Source organism: Alexandromys fortis, unplaced genomic scaffold, assembly GCF_014885135.2.
Source record: "Alexandromys fortis isolate MF-2015 unplaced genomic scaffold, M_Fortis_MF-2015_v1.1 scaffold_31, whole genome shotgun sequence".
NCBI classification, from domain to species: Eukaryota; Metazoa; Chordata; class Mammalia; order Rodentia; family Cricetidae; genus Alexandromys; species Alexandromys fortis.
This window is the reverse complement of record NW_026067974.1, coordinates 6,945,815-6,967,529: the sequence shown is the minus strand read 5'-3', so window position 1 is coordinate 6,967,529 and position 21,715 is coordinate 6,945,815. Positions and strand designations below refer to the sequence as shown.

The 21,715-nt window shown below is 53.1% G+C and overlaps 1 protein-coding gene across 2 annotated transcripts in view; it reads left to right on the top strand.

The window, feature by feature from the left end:
- Window positions 1–1,518: 1,518 nt before the first annotated feature.
- Window positions 1,519–21,715, top strand: part of Itga3 (integrin subunit alpha 3) — a 30,312-nt gene continuing 10,115 nt past the window's right edge. Inside the window, exons 1-19 of one of the 2 annotated variants that reach the window (XM_050156915.1) lie at window positions 1,519–2,201; window positions 9,225–9,352; window positions 9,949–10,028; window positions 11,990–12,239; window positions 13,542–13,628; window positions 14,014–14,221; window positions 14,649–14,845; window positions 16,249–16,337; window positions 16,441–16,577; window positions 16,737–16,823; window positions 17,690–17,757; window positions 17,848–17,984; window positions 18,543–18,692; window positions 18,780–18,877; window positions 19,063–19,210; window positions 19,424–19,492; window positions 20,035–20,114; window positions 20,194–20,271; window positions 21,588–21,690. In XM_050156915.1, the coding sequence (XP_050012872.1) occupies window positions 1,996–2,201; window positions 9,225–9,352; window positions 9,949–10,028; window positions 11,990–12,239; window positions 13,542–13,628; window positions 14,014–14,221; window positions 14,649–14,845; window positions 16,249–16,337; window positions 16,441–16,577; window positions 16,737–16,823; window positions 17,690–17,757; window positions 17,848–17,984; window positions 18,543–18,692; window positions 18,780–18,877; window positions 19,063–19,210; window positions 19,424–19,492; window positions 20,035–20,114; window positions 20,194–20,271; window positions 21,588–21,690 (2,400 nt within the window). In that variant the 5' untranslated portion in view covers window positions 1,519–1,995. The remainder of the gene's footprint in view (window positions 2,202–9,224; window positions 9,353–9,948; window positions 10,029–11,989; window positions 12,240–13,541; window positions 13,629–14,013; window positions 14,222–14,648; window positions 14,846–16,248; window positions 16,338–16,440; window positions 16,578–16,736; window positions 16,824–17,689; window positions 17,758–17,847; window positions 17,985–18,542; window positions 18,693–18,779; window positions 18,878–19,062; window positions 19,211–19,423; window positions 19,493–20,034; window positions 20,115–20,193; window positions 20,272–21,587; window positions 21,691–21,715) is intronic. The other variant, XM_050156914.1, reaches the window with a different exon arrangement.

The following is a 21,715-nucleotide window of genomic DNA, read 5'->3' as shown; positions in this document are numbered from 1 at the left end:
AGCGTTATGGTTAAGGTGGCTTCTGGGGTTAGATACTGTGCAATTAGAATTCTAATGTGTGGCCTCAGCCAGAGCGCCCAACTTGAGCCTTGGTGCTCCCATCTTAGAGCAGAGGACACCTTGATGCCTGGTGTGGGGATTTAATGATCGTAGACCACATCTTCCAGCAGCTCACTCTGCTCTCACTTCTTTTTAACCCCAGACTCTGCCCGGCTGCTCCTGCACCAGTGCAGGCACTTGGGGCTGCAAAGAAGTCACACTTACTTTCTGTAAGAAGAGCTGTCCCCCTGCCCCCCACACCTCCTCCAGGGCTGTGTCTACAAAGGCGCACCCCCTCAAACACAACTGCCGTGCCTGATGTAGGGACAGCCCTGCTCCCACATGTGAATAGGGTGACTGGTACAGACCCGGGTTTGCATCCATTACATAGTGGTGACCATGACAAACTCTCAGTAACTGTCATTAGTAAAAGGCAGCGCTGTCGCTAAGGGCTGCACCTTTGGGGTGAAGGCATAAGATCATCTATGTGGAAATGAGCCTCTTCTAAGGTCACGCTGTGGAGACAGCGAATTGGACCCAGAATGCACTTGCTTCTCACACACCCGAGCAGAATCCTATTGGATGGCTCCATTTCCTGTTTTCCTTGCTGTGTGTGTGTGTGTGTGTGGCAGGTAATAAAAACTGACTTGAAAAAGTAGTATTTGTAAAGCAGTTAGCATAGTTCCAGCTGCAAAGGGTGCTTTCTTCTTATTATAAGAACATATAGAAAACGATGCTCAGAAAAAAATGAGTCTTGGTTTTGCAACAGGGGAAATCTAAGTTAGATTTTAAAAAGTCCGTAATGATCTCTTGGAGTTCTCTTTCGGTTTGATTCTTTCCCGGATAATGAGATCTTTGAGCCTACCCCACCTGTCTGCAGCCGGCACCACTTAGAACAACTATGGGAGTTGAGGTCCCATTCACAGCCCCTAGAGACAAAAGCTTCCCTTTGCTAATTACAATTACTGATGGGTTATCATCACCACCGCTAAATATATCTGTCTGGCTTTACGGAGGAGCCGGTTCCGGCTGGCATCAGGATAAGAGCAGGCGGGTGGGCAGGATAAATACCACTCCATATCTAACATCGAGGCCTCTGAGTATGAAGAAAGTCCGGAGACCCACAGTCACCTCTTAGGAGGTCCGCATTCCAAGCAGCCGCGCACCGAGGACAGTTCAACGAAGAGCCAGTGCCTGGTCTGTCCAGTCCGGACCGTGGTGGTGGCCTTGCCTAGAACCGCCTCTTCAGTTGCAGCCACTGCGAAACGCCAGGCAAATCCCACCTCCGGCCCCGCCCGTCCAATCCGTCTTGCACAGAGGGCTACGCTTCCAGGGAGAAGCAAGCCGCTGGGAGGGGAAATCCAGGCTTTAAGGGTTCCCGACAGGTGTCTGAGAGAGAGGGCGGAGTCAGGGTAGGAATGATGGAGAGGGAGGGGCGGCGCTGCCCCTTTAAGAGGCGGCGGCCGAGCGGGGACCTTTTCTCTTTCCCCGGAAGGAAAGCGGAGCTCGGGCTGGGCTCGCAAGGTGGGGAGGTGCAGGGCTGGGCAGTGGAGAGGCGGGGCACGCGCTGGCGAGAATCCCTCCTTCCTGCCCTATTGGCGGTCGGGGGTTTGCCTTTTCAGATCCTCCACCTAGCTGGGATCCAAAGAGCTAACACCGCCAAGGGGGCGCGGCCGGGACAATCTAGGGTGCCGGGTGCCCAAAGTCGGGCACAGTGACCTGTCCACCCAGCCAGCGGGAGAGTAGATCCACGGAGCTGGAGAGGATTGGAGAAGCGCCACCCCGGAGCAGACGTGAAGCTGTCTGGACTAGGGCAAGAAATTGCCTAGGACTCCGAGCGCTGTGGCGCTGCGGGCTCGGGTATCCTCTGGCGGCGCCTGGAGCAGGTGAACCGTTCACCACCCCCAGTGTTGAGTGCTCTTGTGTTTTCGCCCGGCCCGGCTCACGCTCGCAGCCATGGGCCCCGGCCCCCGCCGCGCGCCCCGCGACTCTGGCTGGATGCTGGGCGCCCTGGCCTTGATGGTGGCGGCTAGCGGCCGGGTCGCCTTCGCTTTCAACCTGGACACCCGATTCCTGGTGGTGAAGGAGGCGGTGAACCCGGGTAGCCTTTTCGGCTACTCGGTCGCCCTCCATCGGCAAACCGAGCGACAGCAGCGCTACCTGTAAGTCAGCCTGGCGGCGGCGAGACGGGGTGTGACAGAGGGTATGTGCGCCGATGCCTGACCTAAGCTGAGTTGGAGCCCTCGGCCCACTGACTTCCAGGTCTGCTGCTGCTGGCCTTTCCTTGTGAGCCAGTATTAAGGGGGCGGGTGTGGGGCTTGGCGGGAAGTGGAGGATGGGGGGCAGTAATCACAGCAAGTGCTGACCTGGCCAGAACCTGTCTAGACGCGGCTGCTCCACGCTTCAGACCTCTTCGGAGAGCAGAAGTTGGGTCTCTGTTGTCCAGTACCTCGAGAATCCAGTACCTAACATTAGTTTCTTTCCCGGGCTGGGAGAACCCTGTAAAATAAACACATATCACACCCCTCGTCTCCTCCGCCTGGGGAGAACCCGAGATCTGTGCGTTTAAGCCCCCATTGCATCTTTCATTTAGTCTATGGCCACAGCAGCCACGCCCTCTGCAGAACCAGGCTGGACCGCTTCTCAAGGGCTTGGCATTGCAGGGTGAGGCGATGAAGTAGCTGGGCATTTGGAGCTGTCCAGAGACTCCCTCTGACCCCTAGAGGAACGGACAGTAGGAGACAGAGGAGGCGCTGTCTTGAGCCTCAGAGGCCAGAGCCCACCCGGAAGCGGTGGGGTACTCCCACCAGACATCTCCCTGCATTCCACAGATTCATGTTGAATCAGCAGCCCTGAGTGTGTTTGTTTTGGTTTGAAGAGGGAAATGGTGTTTTCTCTTTCTTCGCCTCTCCTTTGCAACAGCTGCGAGAAGCGGGAAGAGCAGAATGGAGCGGGGTGGAGGAGGGGAGGAGATTGTGTCCAGTCACCTGCCCCTCCACTGGTACACTCAAGTCCAACGGGTCATGTCCAGGCGTCTGAGGTTTCCCTACTTGGGTTCTGTGTGCTGAGGTTGACTAGCTGGGGGGGGGGGTGGGCACAGGGGAGATGAGGCTGCCCAGGGGAAGACAGTGACGATTACACAGACCCCTTCTACCTCTTTGAGTCAGGTGGCCTGCCGGGCATTTACTCCTACCTGGCCTCTGACACTTACTAAATTAAAAGACACGATCAAGGTAAGAGTGTTGAAACCACTCTCGGCTCTGTCTGGGGCGTGTAAAAACTTGAGGAAGTTTGGAATGTTCAAAGTCCAGCTCACTTCAGTCTGCCTCTGCCCTGCTGGCCCAGCCCCTGATCGGTACTGCCCACCTGGACTTAGCCTCTATCCTACCTGGCCCCTGCAGAAGGCAGGGCCACCACACCCTTCCTGACCTGGCCAGGCAGATTTAACCCTCTGCCTTGCTGAGGCTCTCTGACAGTGCCTTGTCCTCCCCTGTCCTAGACAAGAACATAGTTCCCTATATTCTGAAGCTGAAGGGGTACGGTCTGACCTGACACAGGAGAAGAGCCCTGGAAAGAGCAAAGCACAATTCTGCAGTCCCCCCCGCCCCGCCCCCATTCTGTGGCTTTGAGGAAGATATTTCCTTCCCAGGGGCCAGTTTCCGGCAGGATGAGGTTGTACCTGGATCTGTTTGCTCCTTCCTCCTTCCTATCTCTGCTGGCCTGCTACCTTGACATTGTAAAGGGAGAAGCCGCCTGTTCCTACTCCTGTTGTCTTGCCTTGGCTCTGTCTCTAACACCTGAGCCTTCGTTTTCAATGCTAGAGATGCTTTAATGAGGTAGCATGTCTAGAACGGTCCTGGCGGGTCCGGCTCTCCAGCGCACACTAGAGGCTCAGGGGCTGAGACTGGGATGGAGCTGAACCTCGCCCTCCTGTGGGTCCTTGCCAAGCTGGCCAAGTGAAAGACTTCTGCTTTCCTCTCCTGGCAGCTGCAGAGAGTGCTGGAACTGATGGGGCTCCCAGGGCAGGTGGTTCTGGCCAGATGGGTCTTCTCTGCCTTGCCTAGAGCTGCTTCTGTACCTTAGCTCTGTCCTTCTGACTGAGTTCAGCTCTCCAGCCCTTTGGGTTTAGCAGCAGCTGGGATTCACTACAGCCAGCTGTGTAGTCAGATGTGAGCAGCTGCCCAAAACTGCAGCCTCAGGTTCTGTCAGCATCGAGTCCCCTTGGAAGAGCAAGGGTGGCTCATGGTTCTTCCTTTGGGGTCTGCCAGCTGTTCAGGGGCTCCTGGGAGTATATGTACAATCATGGATTTGTACTTTGTCCCTGGGGAACCGGGGAAGGGAGAGCATAGCTTCTGTGTAAAAATCCAAGATACACTTTCTTTGCTGCTACAACCTTCACCTCTTTAACCCCCCATAGCCCATGCTTGCAGCACTTAGTATATGATAGTGAGAATCCTGGCAGATCACTCGCTTTGGGCTTATTTGAGACATGGTCTCTTTTATATGGCTCAGGCTGTCTTAAAACTCGCTTTGTAGACCAGGCTGGTCTTGAACTCACAGAGATCCACCTGCCTCTGCCTCCTCCCGAGTGCTGGGATTAAAGGCGTGTGTTGCCACCACCTGGCTTCACCTTGAGCTTTTTGATGTTTCATAAAGTCCCCTTAGAGGGAGAAGAATCTACTCTGCTCTTCCCTCTTTTTCTGACCTGACCTAATTGGCTGTTTCCTCTGAGCCCCCTCTCCCTTTTGCTGTTGAAAATGAGGGTGTCTGGGAAACCTGGGAGGGAGCGACTCCTGGAAATGAGGTCATGCCTGAGGTAGGCAGGGACCTGGTTTACCTGCTGGGCTCTCTTGAAACATGCTCCCTGGGCAGGGCGGTTCCTGGCAGCCCTCATGGCTCGTGCCAGCAGAAATGGCACAGCAGCTGTGGCTGTGGGAACAAGGCCGACATGTGGTTTATCCTTCTCTGCTGGCTTTCTCCGTGTCCATGCTAGGCCAAAAGGCTTTGAAATGGGCAGGAGGTGGAGGAGGGTTGATCTTGCAGAAAAGAAAGTAGCAAGGAAGGATTGATATCCCGTGGGGGTGGCATATACCTGTCATGCCAGGACTCAGAGGAAGGCAGGATTGGCAGTTTGCTGGATGTCCAGGCTACATAGTAAGACTCTGTCTCAAATAAAAAAAGGAAGGAAATGTCCATTGCAGTAAATCAAAGAATGCCATATGGGTCAAATAGTCGGGGAAAGAGGAGAAACAAGAACGTCAGTCTTGTTCTCTTTCATTTACAGCCCTGCTAAAGCCTCACTCTTCCATCTCTCTCATTCTCTCTTCCCTCCAGCTTGTTGCTCTGGTTCTAGGGCTGAGTCAGCAGGGGAGGGGGGCTGGGCAGGCAGCATGAGGAGGGGTTGGGGAAGATGGCGAGGGCTGCAGTTTTCAGCTGCCATCTACGAGCCTCTGGGGAGGTGGCTAAATCAGGCAGCGGGGCATAGAGCTGGCATCCAGGAACTGACCTCCCCCAACTCAGGCTGGACTGGCTATTGCCTTCCCTCCTGCCCCTACGCCTGGCCTAGGGGAACAGCAACCACAACCCCAAGGAAGGCCTGGGGGTTCCCTGAAATCTTCCCATAGAAGCCACCACACACCTTCCTGAACTGAAGCTGAATCGAATAGATTTTCTGTGAGTATCACTCCACCCCCTGGAGTCCCGAGGGCCTCTTCCTCTTTGGGGTGAGCCAGCCTGGTGCCCTGAACTCTCTTGAGTGCCATTCCCCAGCCTTTTCAGATCCTGCCATTTTCTGTTCAGTTATTCTATTAGCTCTGAACTGCTTGGGAGGAATGGAGGTATCGAGGGCTGGTCAGGGTGAAGAGTCCCACTCCCTGCACTGGGAGCTCAGGGGCTCAGAGACCAGGTGGGGCTTTCTAGTTGGAGCCAAATGAAAGGACGAGGAGGCCGCTGTTGAGAGCCCTTGATCTTCCATTTCACTCACCCATCTGCTTCCAGGGGTGCTCTCCACTCCCCCCTGCCCAGCTTGACTCCAGGAGAGGGAGCTCCTATCTCCTGAGAGCTAGGCATCCCCACTTGCCTTTGCCCCTTCTGTCTGTGGATGGGGGCTGGGTTCAGTGGTGGTCTGGGAGAAGTCAGCTTTTAGATTTTCATTTTTTACCTGGACCCAACAGGACTCTATTGATATAGAGTATAAATGAACTGCTATTCATTTATACGTAGTACTTTACATTTCGTTTCACATACCGGTAAGGTCTGTCCCAGTCTTGGGATTCCCAACCCTGACCTTCCCTATACTGGCTGTGGTAGGAGGAAGGTGGACCCTATCCTCTGAACCCCTCCCTCCATCCATATGCAGGCCTCTGGTTGTAGACCACTGCATTCTGGGCTGGGAGCCAGAGGGCCTTAAAGGGCCTCTGAGCGGGCCAAGTAGGAGCTAAAAATACTCCAGGGGATGTGGGGGAGCTCCCAGTGGAATCTCTCAGGAGGGCGGAGCTTGGGGATTAGGGAATTGGCCCCTTCCCAGTCCCCATCAGTGGGCACAAGGCTGGCACCAGACAAGGACAGGAATGTGAAGATTGTACGGAGTCTTATTCTAACCCAGCCATAGTTTGTGTTTGCCTCTGCCCATTCCATACCTCCCGCAGCTAAGAGGAGGGGTCCCTCGATCCCTCCTTGAGACAAATTCCGGAGGCATGCAGACCCTGCTCTTCAGTGCCCTCCTGCGAGATGATCTGGGCAGGACAGTGGCAGCCGGGAGGGCGGTGCGTCCACTACATTGCATGCTCCCCAGGTTCCCCGTCCACCCACTGAGGCTTCCAGCTCTTCAAGCTCCTTGGAGCAGACCGTCCTGCCAGCCAATTCTGAGCCTCCTTTTCAGATGAGCGGATGCCAGCCTCTCCCTCCCCTCCCCCAGTGGCTGCATGCTATCCTTAGGATGTGAAAGTCCTACTTCTATTCACTCCTTCCTCCTACTAAACAATGAAGTAGTCTGTCCTTTTCTCTCTGCTTCAGGTTCCCTAACCTACGGTATTGGAATTCCTGAGTCCCCAGAGAGAGTCTGGAGTCAAGTTAGGGCCAGTCCTGGTACCATAAAAAAACCAGAGCGACAGTGCTCACACCAACCATGCCTTCTCAGAGAGCCCATTTGTTTCCCCCAAACCCTGGAGTAGGGGTGTCAGCTGGGCTTCCCATTTTACAGATCAGACACTCGAGACTCTTGCCACAGCGCTCGTCTTAGGAACGGGTGCCTAGCTCCCCGGCTGAGCTGTTCCCACAGGCCCCAGCTTCTTTCTCTCATTTGTCAAGCATGCCTGGGGGTTGGGTGTGTGCCTGTGTTGAGCCAAGGTGGTCAGGCAGGTACCCTCCCTAGCCTGAACGTAAGTTGGCTAATGGCCCGGCTGTTATATCTGCTCCCTGACCCCTCCCTAGGGTGCTCAGGATGCTGGAGAAGCTTTGTCTCTGCCCCACAGCCAGGGAGGGTGATGTCTGAGCTGCAGCTGTGAGGTGCAGGCAAAGGTCCACCCCTTTCCTAGAACCTCCAGGCAATGCATTCCTGACTCCCAGTAGGCGGAGGCACCCCAGGCCCCAGCATGCCCGGGCCCTGCCCTGCCTGCTCCCTGCTGCCCTCGCTCCCAGGTCCTAAGCAGGGCTGCAGGCGCAGCCTTTGCTCAGCACTTCCAGGCTGTCAAGAGACCTGGAGCCTGGGAGCCTCAGGGCCACGGTGTTGCTGGGCTAAACAGAGGGGCACCTGGGAAGCTCTGCCACCCAGGAGGCTGAGTTGGCAGGAAGGTGACAGAAGGCAGGTTCTAATCAGAATATTAAAAGGCTACCTGGAGACAGTGTAAGAAGGATCTTCTTTCCCAAATGCCTGAGGGTCGTCTGAGATAGGATTTCAGGGCCCATCTCCTGTCTGCTCTGCTTAAGTTTGGTGTGGGCTGGGCTTCGAGGGTTCTAGCCCCCTTGTGAGAATTTCTTGGTGTCCCTAAAGATGGATTCTGGGGACAAGGTGGTAGCTCTTGTACACTCTCAGCCACTGGACCTCTGCTCTTGGGCCACATTAGTTAGTATCCAGCCCCACGCCCCACACCTGTGTGCTTGTTTCAAGGTGGGGGTGGGGCAAATGGAGGCGTCACTCAGCTCACTTAGAAACCTGTGCCTCTTCGAGCTGGATGCTCAACAGTTTCAAGAGGAGAGACCCAGGCCTCCAACAACTCACCCATCCTTATACAGAGTCTCTCTTCTGCCTTTTCTGCTGCCCCCAGGACTTGAACCCAGAGCTACCATTTTTTCACATCTTCCTTTACCTCTGAGGTCACAGGATTCCTTCACAGACTCAGATCTGGGGCTGGGAATGTCCTTTGGCTGGTAGACTGCTTACCTAGCGTTCTGGAAGCCTTGGGTTAAATTCCTAGCACTACATAAAACTGACCATGGTGATACATACCTAAAAACCATAGCATTTGAAAGGTGGGGTTTGGGTAGAAGCTCAAGGTCATCTTTGAACAGGGAAGTATCTGAGCCTCAGCTCTGTGAAACCCTGTCTCAAGGGGTGAAGGAAAGAACCAAACCACACCGGATGGTGGTAGCACACTCCTTTAATTCCAGCACTCGGGAGGCAGGGGCAGATGGATCTCTATGAGTTCGAGGCCAGCCTGGTCTACAAGAGCTAGTTCCAGGCAGGCTCCAAAGCTACAGAGAAACCCTGTCTCAAAAAAAAAAAAAAAAAAAAAAGACCCAAACCATATCTGACTTTGTCACTGCCTTGCCTGGGGTCCCTCTGTGGTTCCTCTAAGGCCTTTGTCTCGGCTTCCTGGGTTCTGGTTGTACAGAGGGCTGGTGTCTGAATCACTGGCTTGCTCATGCTTCCTGGCCATAGCCCATATTGTATCCTTGTCTCGGGTGCCCTTCCTCCCTTCTTCACTGGGTGACTCTGAGCCATTGTCCTCACACTCAGGCCAGGGCACCTCGTGTACAGACCTCCATGCTTTCTTTGTGAGATGCTTACCGAGTGTGTGTTTCTTGGCCCGCCTTCCCCGTGACAGGCTCTCCTGGAAGACAGGGCTGAGGTTTATTAATGTCCCATCCCCAGAACATGGTATGGAGCCCATGCTTACTGAGTGTGTATTTGCAAGTTGGCTGGAGGGAGGCTTAAAAAGTCTGGCCCATCTGCCTCCCTTTTCCAGGCTTCTGGCTGGTGCTCCCCGGGACCTCGCCGTGGCTGATGGCTACACCAACCGGACTGGCGCCGTGTACCTGTGCCCCCTCACCGCCCTCAAGAACGACTGTGAGCGGATGGACATCTCAGAGAAAAGTGAGAGGAGCTAAGTCAGGACCCTGGCAAGGGGAGCCCAAAGAGGAGACCACAAGGCTAGCCTGTTAGCAAGGCAGGGTGGCCCATGCCTATTATTCTGACACTTGAGGCTGAGGCAGAAGGTCAGCAAGAACAAGGTCAGTCTGGGCTACATTAGTGCATTTCAGACTAGCCCGAGATGCATGTGGAGACCCTGATTCAAAAACAGACCGGCCGGGCGGTGGTGGCGCACGCCTTTAATCCCAGCACTCGGGAGGCAGAGGCAGGCGGATCTCTGTGAGTTCGAGACCAGCCTGGTCTACAAGAGCTAGTTCCAGGACAGGCTCCAAAACCACAGAGAAACCCTGTCTCGAAAAACCAAAAAAAAAAAAAAATTAAATAAAAAATAAAAATAAACAAAACAAACAGACAAAGCAAAGCAGGCATGCTTTTTGTTCATCTGGGAAGAGGAGCAGAAGAAACAGGAGGGCATACAGTGTGAGCTCAGAGCAATGACAGGCAGGACATAGGGAGGAGGGAGGGCTGCCCCTGGGAGGCTTTGGGCACTGGATAATGGAATGAGGGTCCCCAGTTCATGAGCCCTCCCTTTCCTGCAGGTGACCCCGACCATCACATTATTGAGGACATGTGGCTTGGGGTGACGGTGGCCAGCCAGGGCCCCGCAGGTAGAGTCCTGGTAAGTGAACACTTAGGATCATCTTTTCAGAGCCAAGAGGACAGCAGAGGGTGGTAGGGGACCCTCTGTGCATGGCTGGGGCCTTTGCAAATGTCTTTTTCTATAGCCTCATGTCTTTACGGGCCTGTACGTTCCCTGATTCCTGCACTATGGGGAGAGGGTTGTTTGGTGCTCTCCCAAGGCTGGGCATGGGGTGGGTACTGTGTGACCTGCACGGATGCTCACCACTTGTGGGAAAGAGCAGAGAGAATGCGGAGGAGGAAAGGGCAGAGAGCGCCCTAGGCAACTGGGTGCTGGCAGGCACTCCTTCCTGGGAGGCTGGCTGCCGGAAGGAGCACAGCCCTGGTGACCCTGGCTCACCCTGGCACTGATTTGAGTGCCCCTCCCTACTACCAATTGTCACCTTCTGTTGGTGACAGTTCTTTAATGTCAGCCCCTGGGGATCTCAATTTCTGTGTCCCAGGCTGACATTACTTAGGTTTATATAAACCTTACATATAGTGAAAAGGGCAGATAGTAATTTTTTACGAGCTTTGACCACAGTAACACCCATGAAACAGAACGTGTTTACATCACTCCAGAAAGTTCTCTGAGCCACCTGTGGGCAGTCACCACTATTATAGCTATCGCTGCTGTGATTTCTGCCCTTTGAACACCCTCGTAAGATAGAGGTTGGCAGTTCAGTTCCCCAGACCACCCTTCTGTACACCCTGTTGTTTGTAGGCGTGAGTCTAGAAGTTTGTTAAGTGATTGTAGATTCTAGGATTAGCTCCTTACCCACCTTCACTAGTCAGCAAATGTTTAGTTAGCTCCGACTGTGTTCCCAGTACCAGAAACTCAGCAGTGCCTAAGGATGAGCTCCTGTGAATGGCTAGCGCCTGTGACGGGACAGAGAAGGCAAATAAACAAGATGCCACCTCTTCCTAGATAGTGTGTAGCCCAAAGGCTAATCCAGAACACGTTTTACCCCCTGGAAGCTGGCTTTCACTATTAGCCCTGGCTGCCTGGAATTCACTCTGAGGACCAGGTTGTTTTCAAACTCAGAGATCACCTGCTTCTGTCTCTGTCTCTCTGGTGCTGGGATTCAAGGTGGGTGTACCATGACTGGCTCAGAGTCCTTTTTTAACTTAAAGTTTTTTTTTTTTAATTTGTTTGTTTTGGCTTTGTTAGGGATCAAACCCAGGACCTTGAAAACACTAAGCCATGATGAGCCCTAAATTAACTGTACTGTTCCACTGATTTTCCCAGTAACTGTATATGATATAAGAGCTGGAGAGATGGCTCGGCAGTTACGAGTGCTGGCTGCTCTTCCAGAGGAGTGGGGTTCAATTCCCAGCACCCACATGGCAGCTCACTACAGTGTGTAACTCCAGTTCCAGGGGATCTGAGGCCCTGTTCAGGCTTCTGCAGGCACTAGACATGCTCATGGTGCAGACATACATGTAGACAAAACACCTATACACAAAAAATCAGATAAAAATGAATTTAAAAGTTACTATATGAAAAGAGCTTGCACTTGTGCTTGGCATATAGTAAGTACTCGATGACTGTTCACTGCTATTACTAATGCTATTATTATTATTATTTTAAATGATCCTCTCACTAAACAACAGGGTCATCTGGGGACAAGAGCAGCGAGTCCCCTAATCTCTCTGAAAATAGCTCCTTTTAGACCCAGGAGCCAAAGCCCCACATTTCCTCACCCTTCTCCCATTCCTTTCACCAAGATCTCTAAGCTACTCCCAAATTTATGGCTCCTAGCTACTCCAGATCTGCTCCTGACCCTTGATTTCTCAATAATGGAAAGGGGGTACAAGTTTCAGTAGCCCCACAGGAAGAAAAAGAAGCCAGAGTTCCTGTTCGACCCTCGACTCACCAAGCAAGCAGTGCCCCGGGTGAGAGACGTAGCTTGCCATGGGTTCCCTGGCTAAAGCTGTGTGTGTGTGTTTGTGGGTCCCTAGGTCTGCGCCCATCGCTACACCCAGGTGCTATGGTCTGGCACAGAAGACCAGCGGCGTATGGTGGGCAAGTGTTATGTGCGTGGCAATGACTTACAGCTGGACCCCGGCGATGACTGGCAGACCTACCACAACGAGATGTGTAACAGCAACACCGACTACTTGCAGACCGGCATGTGCCAGCTGGGCACCAGCGGTGGCTTCACCCAGAACACCGTGTATTTCGGTGCCCCTGGTGCCTACAACTGGAAAGGTGGGAGCTTGAAGAAGGAGGGGCAACAGAAAACACCTAGCCCCACTGAGCCACTGGGACAAGTCTTTAATCTCGGGAGGCAGAGGTTGCACTTCCAGGGTGAAAACCTGAGTTTGAGGCTAGCCTGGTCTACAGAGAGTTCCAAGATGGCCAGAGCTACATAGTGAGACCCTGTCTTAGAAACAAACAAACAAATAAATAAAAACAAAGAAGAAAGAAAGGAAGGAAAGGAGGGAGGGAGTCTTAGGACTCCTTCCACATTTACTTTAGTATTTTTTAATGATTTTTAAGAGATTTATTTATTCTCGTATTTTATGTATATGAGTGCTCCATCTTCATGAGCAGCAGCAGAAGGAATATGATCTCATTACAGACAGTTGTGAGTCACCTAGGGTGCTGGGAATTGAACCCAGGTCCTCCGGAAGAGCAGCCAGGGCTCTTAACCTCTGAACCATCTCTCCAGCCCCTTATTTTACTATTTACCGTCTTAAAAACAAACAGGGTCGAATGAAATGTTCTGCTCTCCCACTTTTCATTCACCATAAGCGAGAAGCCATGCTTCAGGTCAACACACACAGGACTGCCCTTCTGAGGTCATAGAAGCTTTCACTGTCCCAAGATTTGCTTAAAAGGCTGGAGAGGCGGCTCAGCACCCACTAGGTGGCTAGAAACTGTCTGTAATTCCAGTTCCAGGAGACCTGATGCCCTCTTCTGGCCTCTGCAGTCATTACATGCAGGTGGTGTACAGACAACAAAACACCCGCGTCTAAGATCTCGTAAGCCAGGTGTAACGTACATGCCCACACTTGGGAGGTTGAGGCCTGAGGATCATGAGCTCAAGACCTGTCTGATCCCCTGGAACTGGAGTTCCAGACCATTGTGTGCCACCACGTGGGTGCTGGGAACCGAACCTTGGTCTCCTAGAAGAGCAGCAGCCAGTGTTCTCATCCACTGAGCCATCTCTCCAACCATGCCCTCTTCCCCCATCACAAAATTCTAAACAGGAAGTGATTTATCGGTCATGTGGTGGTGGTGCATAATTTAATCCCAGCACTCGGGAGACAGAAGCAGGCGGATCTCTGAGTTTGAGGTCAGTCTGCTTTACAGAGTGAATTCCAGGGCAGCCAGGGCTACACAGAGGAACTTTGTCTCAAGAAACAAACAAGCAAACAAAAGGCAGTGACTTAGAGGTGGTGTTGCTCATACGTGAAAGGATCATTGTGTTGTTCATGGAGGTGGGCACGGTAGAGTGGAAAGGTAGTGACCCATACTGTTTGCTCCTCTTCCCCGATCTTTCTGCAGGAAACAGCTACATGATTCAGCGGAAGGACTGGGATTTATCTGAATATAGCTACAAAGGCTCCGAGGACCAAGGAAACCTCTATATTGGTAAGCTGGTGCTGGTGGCCCACTGGGAGGATTGGGGAAGGCAGCTTGATCCCTAACATACTAGCCCTTTTACCTCTGGTGTGCTGTGGGGTGAGACTGCAGTGCAGATGTGGCATTTAGCTCAATTAGCACACACTTACTGAGTACCACCTGCATGGGAGACTCTGGTCCAAGGCTTCCAGATGCAAAGTTGGTTGTGTCGTGAAGTTCAAAGTCCAGTATGCGAGGAAGGCTACCCTGCCCCCAGAGCCCACTTTTTTTGCTCAGCTGGCACAGAGGAATAGGAGCTAATAGAGGATGGGCAACTATGGGGGGATAGGTCCAGCATAGAAGGGGACACATTTACTGGGTCCTCGATTGAACACCTATCTCCTCCTCATCCCAGGGTACACGGTGCAGGTAGGCAGCGCCATCCTCCACCCCAAGGACATCACTGTTGTGACAGGTGCCCCACGGCACCAACATATGGGCGCTGTCTTCTTGCTGAGCCAAGAGTCAGGTGGAGACCTGCGGAGGAGGCAGGTGCTGGAGGGCACGCAGGTGGGCGCTTATTTTGGCAGCGCCATTGCTCTGGCAGACCTGAACAATGATGGGTGAGAATCTAGGGTCGTGGGACATCCTCTGGGACCAGGGAGAAAGGTGGGGGGTGGCAGGCTAGGTCCGAGAAGTAGAAGCTTTGCATCACACACTCACTGTGTGCAGGGTCTTGCAATCACACTTTGTGGGAGTCTGGACATCTGCATGTCATTTGCATGACATCCATGCTTGCTTGTCTGTACCTGTCCTTCATGCCTATCATCCGTAAGGTGCCAATGGGGTAGGAGCTTCTTCGGCTGCGGTCTCTGCCTGCATGATTTCTCCGTAACATGAATTTACTGTTTGATGGGTCTTGTAGGCTTTCTTCGTGGCCTGTGGTCGGGTGTGTCATTTGCTCGGTTGCAGGGCCCCAGCAAAATCATGCTCATTAAATGGAGGCAGGGGCCAACCTCACGCTCCCATTCCCACTCTTCTCCTGTGCAGGTGGCAGGATCTCCTGGTGGGCGCTCCCTACTACTTCGAACGGAAAGAGGAGGTAGGGGGTGCTGTCTATGTCTTCATGAACCAGGCGGGCACGTCCTTCCCGGATCAACCTTCCCTCCTGCTTCACGGCCCCAGTCGCTCTGGCTTTGGCATCTCAATAGCCAGCATTGGTGACATCAACCAGGATGGATTCCAGGGTATGAGCCTGTACCCCTCCTTCAGCACCCCCACTTACTGAGCACCAATTGCATCCCAGGCTTGACAGGGCTCACAGCTCAAAGGGATGCTAGAGAGGCTGTGCAGATGATGCTGCAGAGGCTCGCCTAGAGTGGGCCATAAGTGGTTGGGCTGAGATTGCACGGAAGAGAGGAGCAAATAGCATCAGCCTGAGCATAGGAACTTCGATGTAATATACACTACTGAAGTATACGCTGGGGACAGGCCGGTCGATGCTCTGAAAGCCAGGCAGAGTAAATGGGGCTTGTCTATCTGGGTCACAGAGAGAGTAGGGTGGGTAGGTCTCCGGAGAAATGGTTGGAACAAGGATGCTATATGAAGGCTTGGCACTTTGGAGGGTGATGCTGGAGGGGTGTGGTAGGATCAGAGATTTACCATATGAAGTGATGAGAAAGGATGGGGACAAGGAGGGCACCTTAGTGGCATTGCCTTGCAGGTGCTCTGTGGGACCCAGAGAACAATACAGTCAGACCCTGGGAGAAGTCACGGGGAGGACACTTTAGTGAGCCGGTTTACTGAGGGAGCACTTAGCTCGCCACATGTCAGTTCTCTGATGACTTCAGCTTCCCAGAACACAGCTGAGAACTAAAGGGAAGGCAAAGCTTCTTACGAGGCAAAAGCGGATGTGAGAAAGGTCAGCCAACAGGCGCAAGCACTTCCCACCGAAGCAAGGATCTGTGTTTTCAGCTTAGGGTCCACGTATGCTCCCTGACTTCCTTTACGGTTACGTAGGCCTTCTCAGATCAAATGTAGCAGATGAGTCTGGCAAAGATTAGGATCATAAAATGCGTCGAGTTTGAGGAAACACTGCTTAGCTTTTTAACAGTCTTGACACTTGAAGGTCCACTGTACTGAGCATTGTAGTATTGTTATAATCCAGGTTCCTGACAGTGTAGCCTCGGGGTTTCTGTCTGCTCATCTACAAAGGGATAAGTAATAGCGGATACCCCCTCAGCATTCTTGTAAGGCTCAAGTGGAATGGGCGCTGTGAGCACTGGCAGTTACCAGTGGGGAGTGGCTTCTTTTCTGGTCTTGGGAGTAAATGTCATTAGGAGAACCAGGGTGTCTGGAGAAGTGATTGATGGGGGGAATAAGGGAAGTGGGAAACTGGATTAAGCTGGGGAACGTGAGGCACAGCTCTGTCTGAGGCTCTGATCTGTTGTCTGACTTTGAGGAAGATTTTTTCCGCTTTCCCTAACCTCCATTCCCACCAGAGCTCTGAAGCTATGAAGTTCCCTGTTGCTCTGAATACTTCTGCCAGTGTGAGGTCACTGCCACACTAGGCTCAGTGGTCTACAGCAGAAAGTGAAGGGGCTATGGAGCCTGGAATGCCTGGTGACTCTGCCCTATCTTTCCTCCCCAGACATTGCTGTGGGAGCCCCATTTGAGGGCTTGGGCACGGTGTACATCTACCACAGCAGCTCCGGGGGGCTCCTTAGGCAGCCCCAGCAGGTAGGAATGCACAATGACCAGTCAGATACCCCTATCACCCAGGGCCTCCTCCTCCTCCAAGCATGGTTCTGAGCCTGTCCCTTCCACTTCCTCCTGGCTTCAGATAATCCACGGAGAGAAACTCGGACTGCCTGGCTTGTCCACCTTCGGCTACTCTCTGAGTGGGAAGATGGATGTGGATGAAAACTTCTATCCAGACCTGCTAGTGGGGAGCCTGTCGGACCACATTGTGCTGCTAAGGTGAGCTAGGAGTCTGTGGGTAGGGCATGCCCTTCCTCCGTCCTCGTCTGTATGAGCCTCAGCCCTGCCCACCTGCAGTGATCCACAGAAAACTGAGCCCCAGCCCTGGCCTGGGGTAAGCAGGAAATACTAATTCAACCTGCTTTCTTGTTAATATAGGGCTCGACCTGTCATCAATATTCTTCAAAGGACCTTGGTGGCCAGGCCAGCAGTGTTGGACCCCTCGCTTTGTACATCGACCTCCTGGTGAGATTGTCACCCCAGTTCTTCCTCCCCACTTCTATGTCTAGGCAGGCCAGCAAGGCTTCAGGCCCCAAGCCCTTTCTGGACACTCCTGACACCCCAGCATCAGCAGCTGGAGTCTAGGGCCAGCAATACCTCCCCTCTCCGATATCATTTCAAGTCAGGGTACCTTGCAGGGGCTAATGTGTGAGCACAGGGTTAGGAACTGGAGCTCCGGACCATCTGGCTTAAAGCCCAGTCACTCATTGCTGGGGGAGAGCAGGGAGGACTCTGAGGAGTGAGGTCTGGGAGGAAGGGGAAAGGAATGCTCTTAGGTGCACGGGTGTGGGGAATGAGACTCACCCTGGGCAAATAATTAGTCCGAGTCTCAGATAACATATAAATGGTAATGACTAATTCACAGAGTTCTTGAGATAATTAAATGAAATAATATTTTTTTTAAAAAAAAAAGCTCTAAGCACAAGATGCTGTACCTCAAGTGTTCAACAAAACAAAACAAAGTTGTGAAGAAAGTAGTAAAGACCATAGGGACCTGAGGGTTTCTGTGGATATCAGCCTGATAGCAAAAGGGGACAGTGAGCTGAACAGCTGGGGATGGGGAACAAAAGTAAGATCTGGAGGTCCTGAGACCTGGGCTGGGCCACCAGTTGCCTAATAACTCAGACAAATCAATCCTGTTCCCTGGGCCTCAGTTTCCCCACTGGCGACCTCTAGAAACGGTGAAGTCACCACAGCTTTGTAGACGCCCCAGTTTTGCTCCTGACTGTCCCCCCACAAGGGTCCTGAGTCCCCTTTGCCTAGCACAAGAGTAAGAAGTAGGACATGGCTGTCCCACTGTGACCAGGCCCTGCTCTGCGTCCTCCCAACAGTGTTCAGGTGGAGCTGTGCTTTGCCTACAACCAGAGTGCTGGGAACCCCAACTACAGGCGGAACATTAGTGAGTTCTGGGCACAGGGTGCTCAGGTGGGAGGGGTGGGGGTGGGGGATGCTCGCCTGGCCACCTGCTGACTGTCGGGTCTGTCTGCAGCCCTGGCGTACACACTGGAGGCTGACCGGGACCGCCGGCCCCCCAGGCTCCGATTTGCCAGCAGCCAGTCGGCTGTGTTTCATGGTTTCTTCTCCATGCCGGAGACGCATTGCCAGACACTGGAATTACTACTGATGGTGAGGAACTGTAGGGCAGGATGTGGCCTCTGAGATCTCTGGACGAGGTGGCCAGTGTCCTCTAAGTCAAAGCTGAGGCACAGGGGTATCCCCAAAGACAGAGGTTGGGGAGGAATGGGGGATGGGGATTGGTGGGGCGGTGGCGGCACACATGTTAGGAGTGGGATCAGACCCGGGGTGGAGATGGGGTCAGGGCTTATTACCTTAGAAAAGAGGTCTTGGCTCTGGTCCAGTCTTGAAGAATTGTGTCCCCGACTCAGGACGAGCTCAGTTCCTCTCTGAGACATCATGTTGTCGGGGGAAGAGAACCTGTAGATCCGTAAAGTAAAGGAGAACACCCATCAATGGGAAGAAAAAGTGCTATCTCGAGGGAGTTGGGGCAGTACAAGATCGTAGGACTCGATTTGGTGATTGGATTAGTGCAGATTCAGCTTAACTTGGGGGTTCAGGATAGAGAGAACCCTAGCTCCCCCCCCCCCCCGGGGTTTAGTCTGGCTAGGGTTTAGCGAGCTAGGAGGATCCACTTGGGGGCTGGGTTCACCTCACCTTCTTTCCCAGGACAATGTCCGTGATAAACTCCGTCCCATCGTTATTGCCATGAATTACTCCTTACCTTTGCGCATGCCCGATCGCCTGAAGCTGGGCATGCGGTCTCTGGATGCCTACCCAGTTCTTAACCAGGCACAGGCTCTGGAGAACCACACTGAGGTGAGCAGAGCCTACCCCGGGCCAGGAGGGCTGTGGGTCAGAGGGTAATAAGGGGTGCAGTCCCCTCAAAGCTGCCACTGTCCCCAGGTCCACTTCCAGAAGGAGTGCGGGCCCGACAACAAGTGCGACAGTAACCTGCAGATGCGAGCAGCCTTCGTGTCTGAGCAGCTGCAGCCTCTAAGCAGGTGGTATCTGGAGGATGCTGATTGGTCAAAGGCTAGGCGGGGCTTCATTGGCTGGCGGAATTGGGGTGAGGCCTCACTGGCCAGGATTAGGGTGGATGTGGGGAGAAGGGCTTTAATGTCCCGGACGAGGGGCGGAGCCCAATGGAGGTGGAGCTTTTGGCTTAGTTCTGTGCTCCTCTCTTCAGGCTCCAGTACAGCAGAGACACCAAGAAACTGTTCTTGAGCATCAATGTGACCAATATGCCGAGCCACGAGCGTGCTGGGGAAGATGCCCACGAGGCACTGCTCACCTTGGAGGTGCCACCTGCCCTGCTACTGTCCTCAGTGCGCCCAGTGAGTACCCACTGCCCCGGCTCAGCCCAAACCTGGCTTCCTATTTGCACCCCCAATGCGTACGTCATACGGTATAATATGAATTATGCTTTGCTGTGGTGTGCTGACCTCTTCCGGGACTGGACTACTACACAACCTCTAGGAGTTCAACCCGTGCTCCGTTGTAGACAGAAGACTAGCAAAACCCTGACTTTATTTACTTTCTTTCCTCAGTCCGGGACCTGCCAAGCTAACGAGACCATCCTGTGTGAGCTAGGAAACCCCTTCAAACGGAACCAGAGGGTGAGACCCGGCCACATCCTCCACTCCTGGAGGGTCCTCGGGCGAGCTCCTAGCCGTCTTACCTGCCCGATTCATGGGATTTCTTGAAGCAAAGAACCAAAGTGGAGGAGGGGAAGGCCGAGCAGGGGGTGAGAAGAGGCCAAGGGACTAAGAAATGGAGCCACTAGGGAACTATGCATGATTCTAGGGTAGGTGCAAGCCAGGAGACCTCTTTGCCTGAGCCCTGATGCTGGGCTCGCTGCTACACCTCATGCCATCTCTTATCTGATGCCACATCTCAATTTCCCCCGATATAAAAGCTATTTCACAGAGTGGGAAGCACAGGCTTAGAAAGTTTCAGTAACCCACTTAAGGTTATACAAAAGTAGCAGAGACCCCCCCCCCCACCCTCACCCAGTAGTAATGATGTCACCCAAAGAAGAGACATGGAACCAGGGATGGATAAGGAGGAGGGATGGAGGTCCCTTGTCTAGATCTCTGCCGTGCCATAGCCCCCTGCTGCGTTTCAATGCTCCTTTCTGTTACCCTGACCCTTGTGCTAGATGGAGCTGCTCATTGCCTTTGAGGTCATTGGGGTGACCCTGCACACAAGGGACCTTCAGGTGCAGCTGCAGCTCTCCACGTGAGTGACCCTGAAAAGCTAGTCTGGTCAGGGCTGAGCTCATGTCCTGGTCTCCTTACCGCCTGCGTCTTCTCCTCAGGTCAAGTCACCAGGACAACTTGCAGCCCATGACCCTGACTTTGCAGGTGGACTACACGCTCCAGGCCTCACTCAACTTGTGGGTACCGCGCTGTCCCCTAGTCCTCTGTGCCTGAGCCAGGCCTCCCTACCCTCAAGGTGTCTCCTAAGCCCCTCTGACACTTCACTTGGGCTGGTGCCCTCCTGTTGTCATCTTTTCCTATATCCATGGCCACTCTGAGAGTTGTAAAAATTATTTTTCCTGCAAGGCAGGTGGCAAGGGCAGAACTAACACCTGGGGCTAAGGTGGTGGTCTTTGCCCTTCATTTGAATGTTTCTGCTTTATTTTCTGGATATGTATCTGTGTGTATGTGCGTATATGTATGATACACGTTTGCATGTACACGTGTGAGAATGCAGGTATGTGTATGCTGTGGAATACATGTAGAAGTCAGAGGACCTTTTGAGGCACTGGGTCTCTTTGCTGTTGGCCATTGCATACACCGGAAAGCGTGTGCCAAGCTAGCTGACTAGCGTTTCCTCAGGGACCCTCCGGTCTCCATTACCCACCACACGTTAAGAGCATTTGAACTACAGATGTCTGCAACCATACTCGGCTTTTAAGTGGGCTCTAGAGGGATTTGAACTCAGGACCTCACACTAGCATAGCAAGCGCTTTACCCACTGTGCCACCTTCTCAGCCAGCTCTTTTTGTCTTCGATTCATATCTTATGTGTATGAGTGTTTTGTCTGCATGTGTGTGTGCATCATGTGTGTGTCTGGTGCCCTTGAAGGGCAGGAAAGGGTGTCAGAGCTCCTAACACTGAATGGTTACAGATGGTTGCTAGCCGTGCTGTGGGTGCTGGGAACTGAACCCCAGTTTTTTGGAAGAGCAATAAGTGCTCGTAACCCCTGAGCCATCTCTTCAACCCTTCCCCCACCTTTCTGAGAGCCCAGTAGACATCTTATTGACTGCATCCTTGCCTTGCCTTGTGCCAGCTATTGCTAGCTCCACAGGCGAGGAAACTGAGGCTCAGAGAGAATCAGTAATTTGTGTAAGGCCACACAACTGGTGTGTGGTAGAACTGGGGCTTATACCTAAGGGGACCCATAGTCAACCAGCCTCAGCACTGCAGTCCCCTCTGGCAGGGCTGTGGCCTCCTGTATGCTTTGACACAGGTGTTTTTCTTTTTTTCTTTTTTCTTTTTTTGATTTATTTATTTATTATGTGTACAGCATTCCTTCCATGCGTGCCCGCATGCCAGAAGGGGGCGCCAGGTCTCATTATAGATGTCTGTGAGCCACCATGTGGTTGCTGGGAATTGAACTCAGGACCTCTGGAAGAGCAGTCAGTGCTCTTAACCACTGAGCCATCTCTCCAGCCCCTGACGGAGTTGATTGATTTTCTTACCCTAGGATGACACATCGGCTACAGAGCTTCTTTGGTGGCACAGTGATGGGTGAGGCTGGCATGAAAACTGTGGAGGATGTGGGCAGTCCCCTGAAATACGAATTCCAGGTAAGGGCACCTCTGGGGTCCTGGC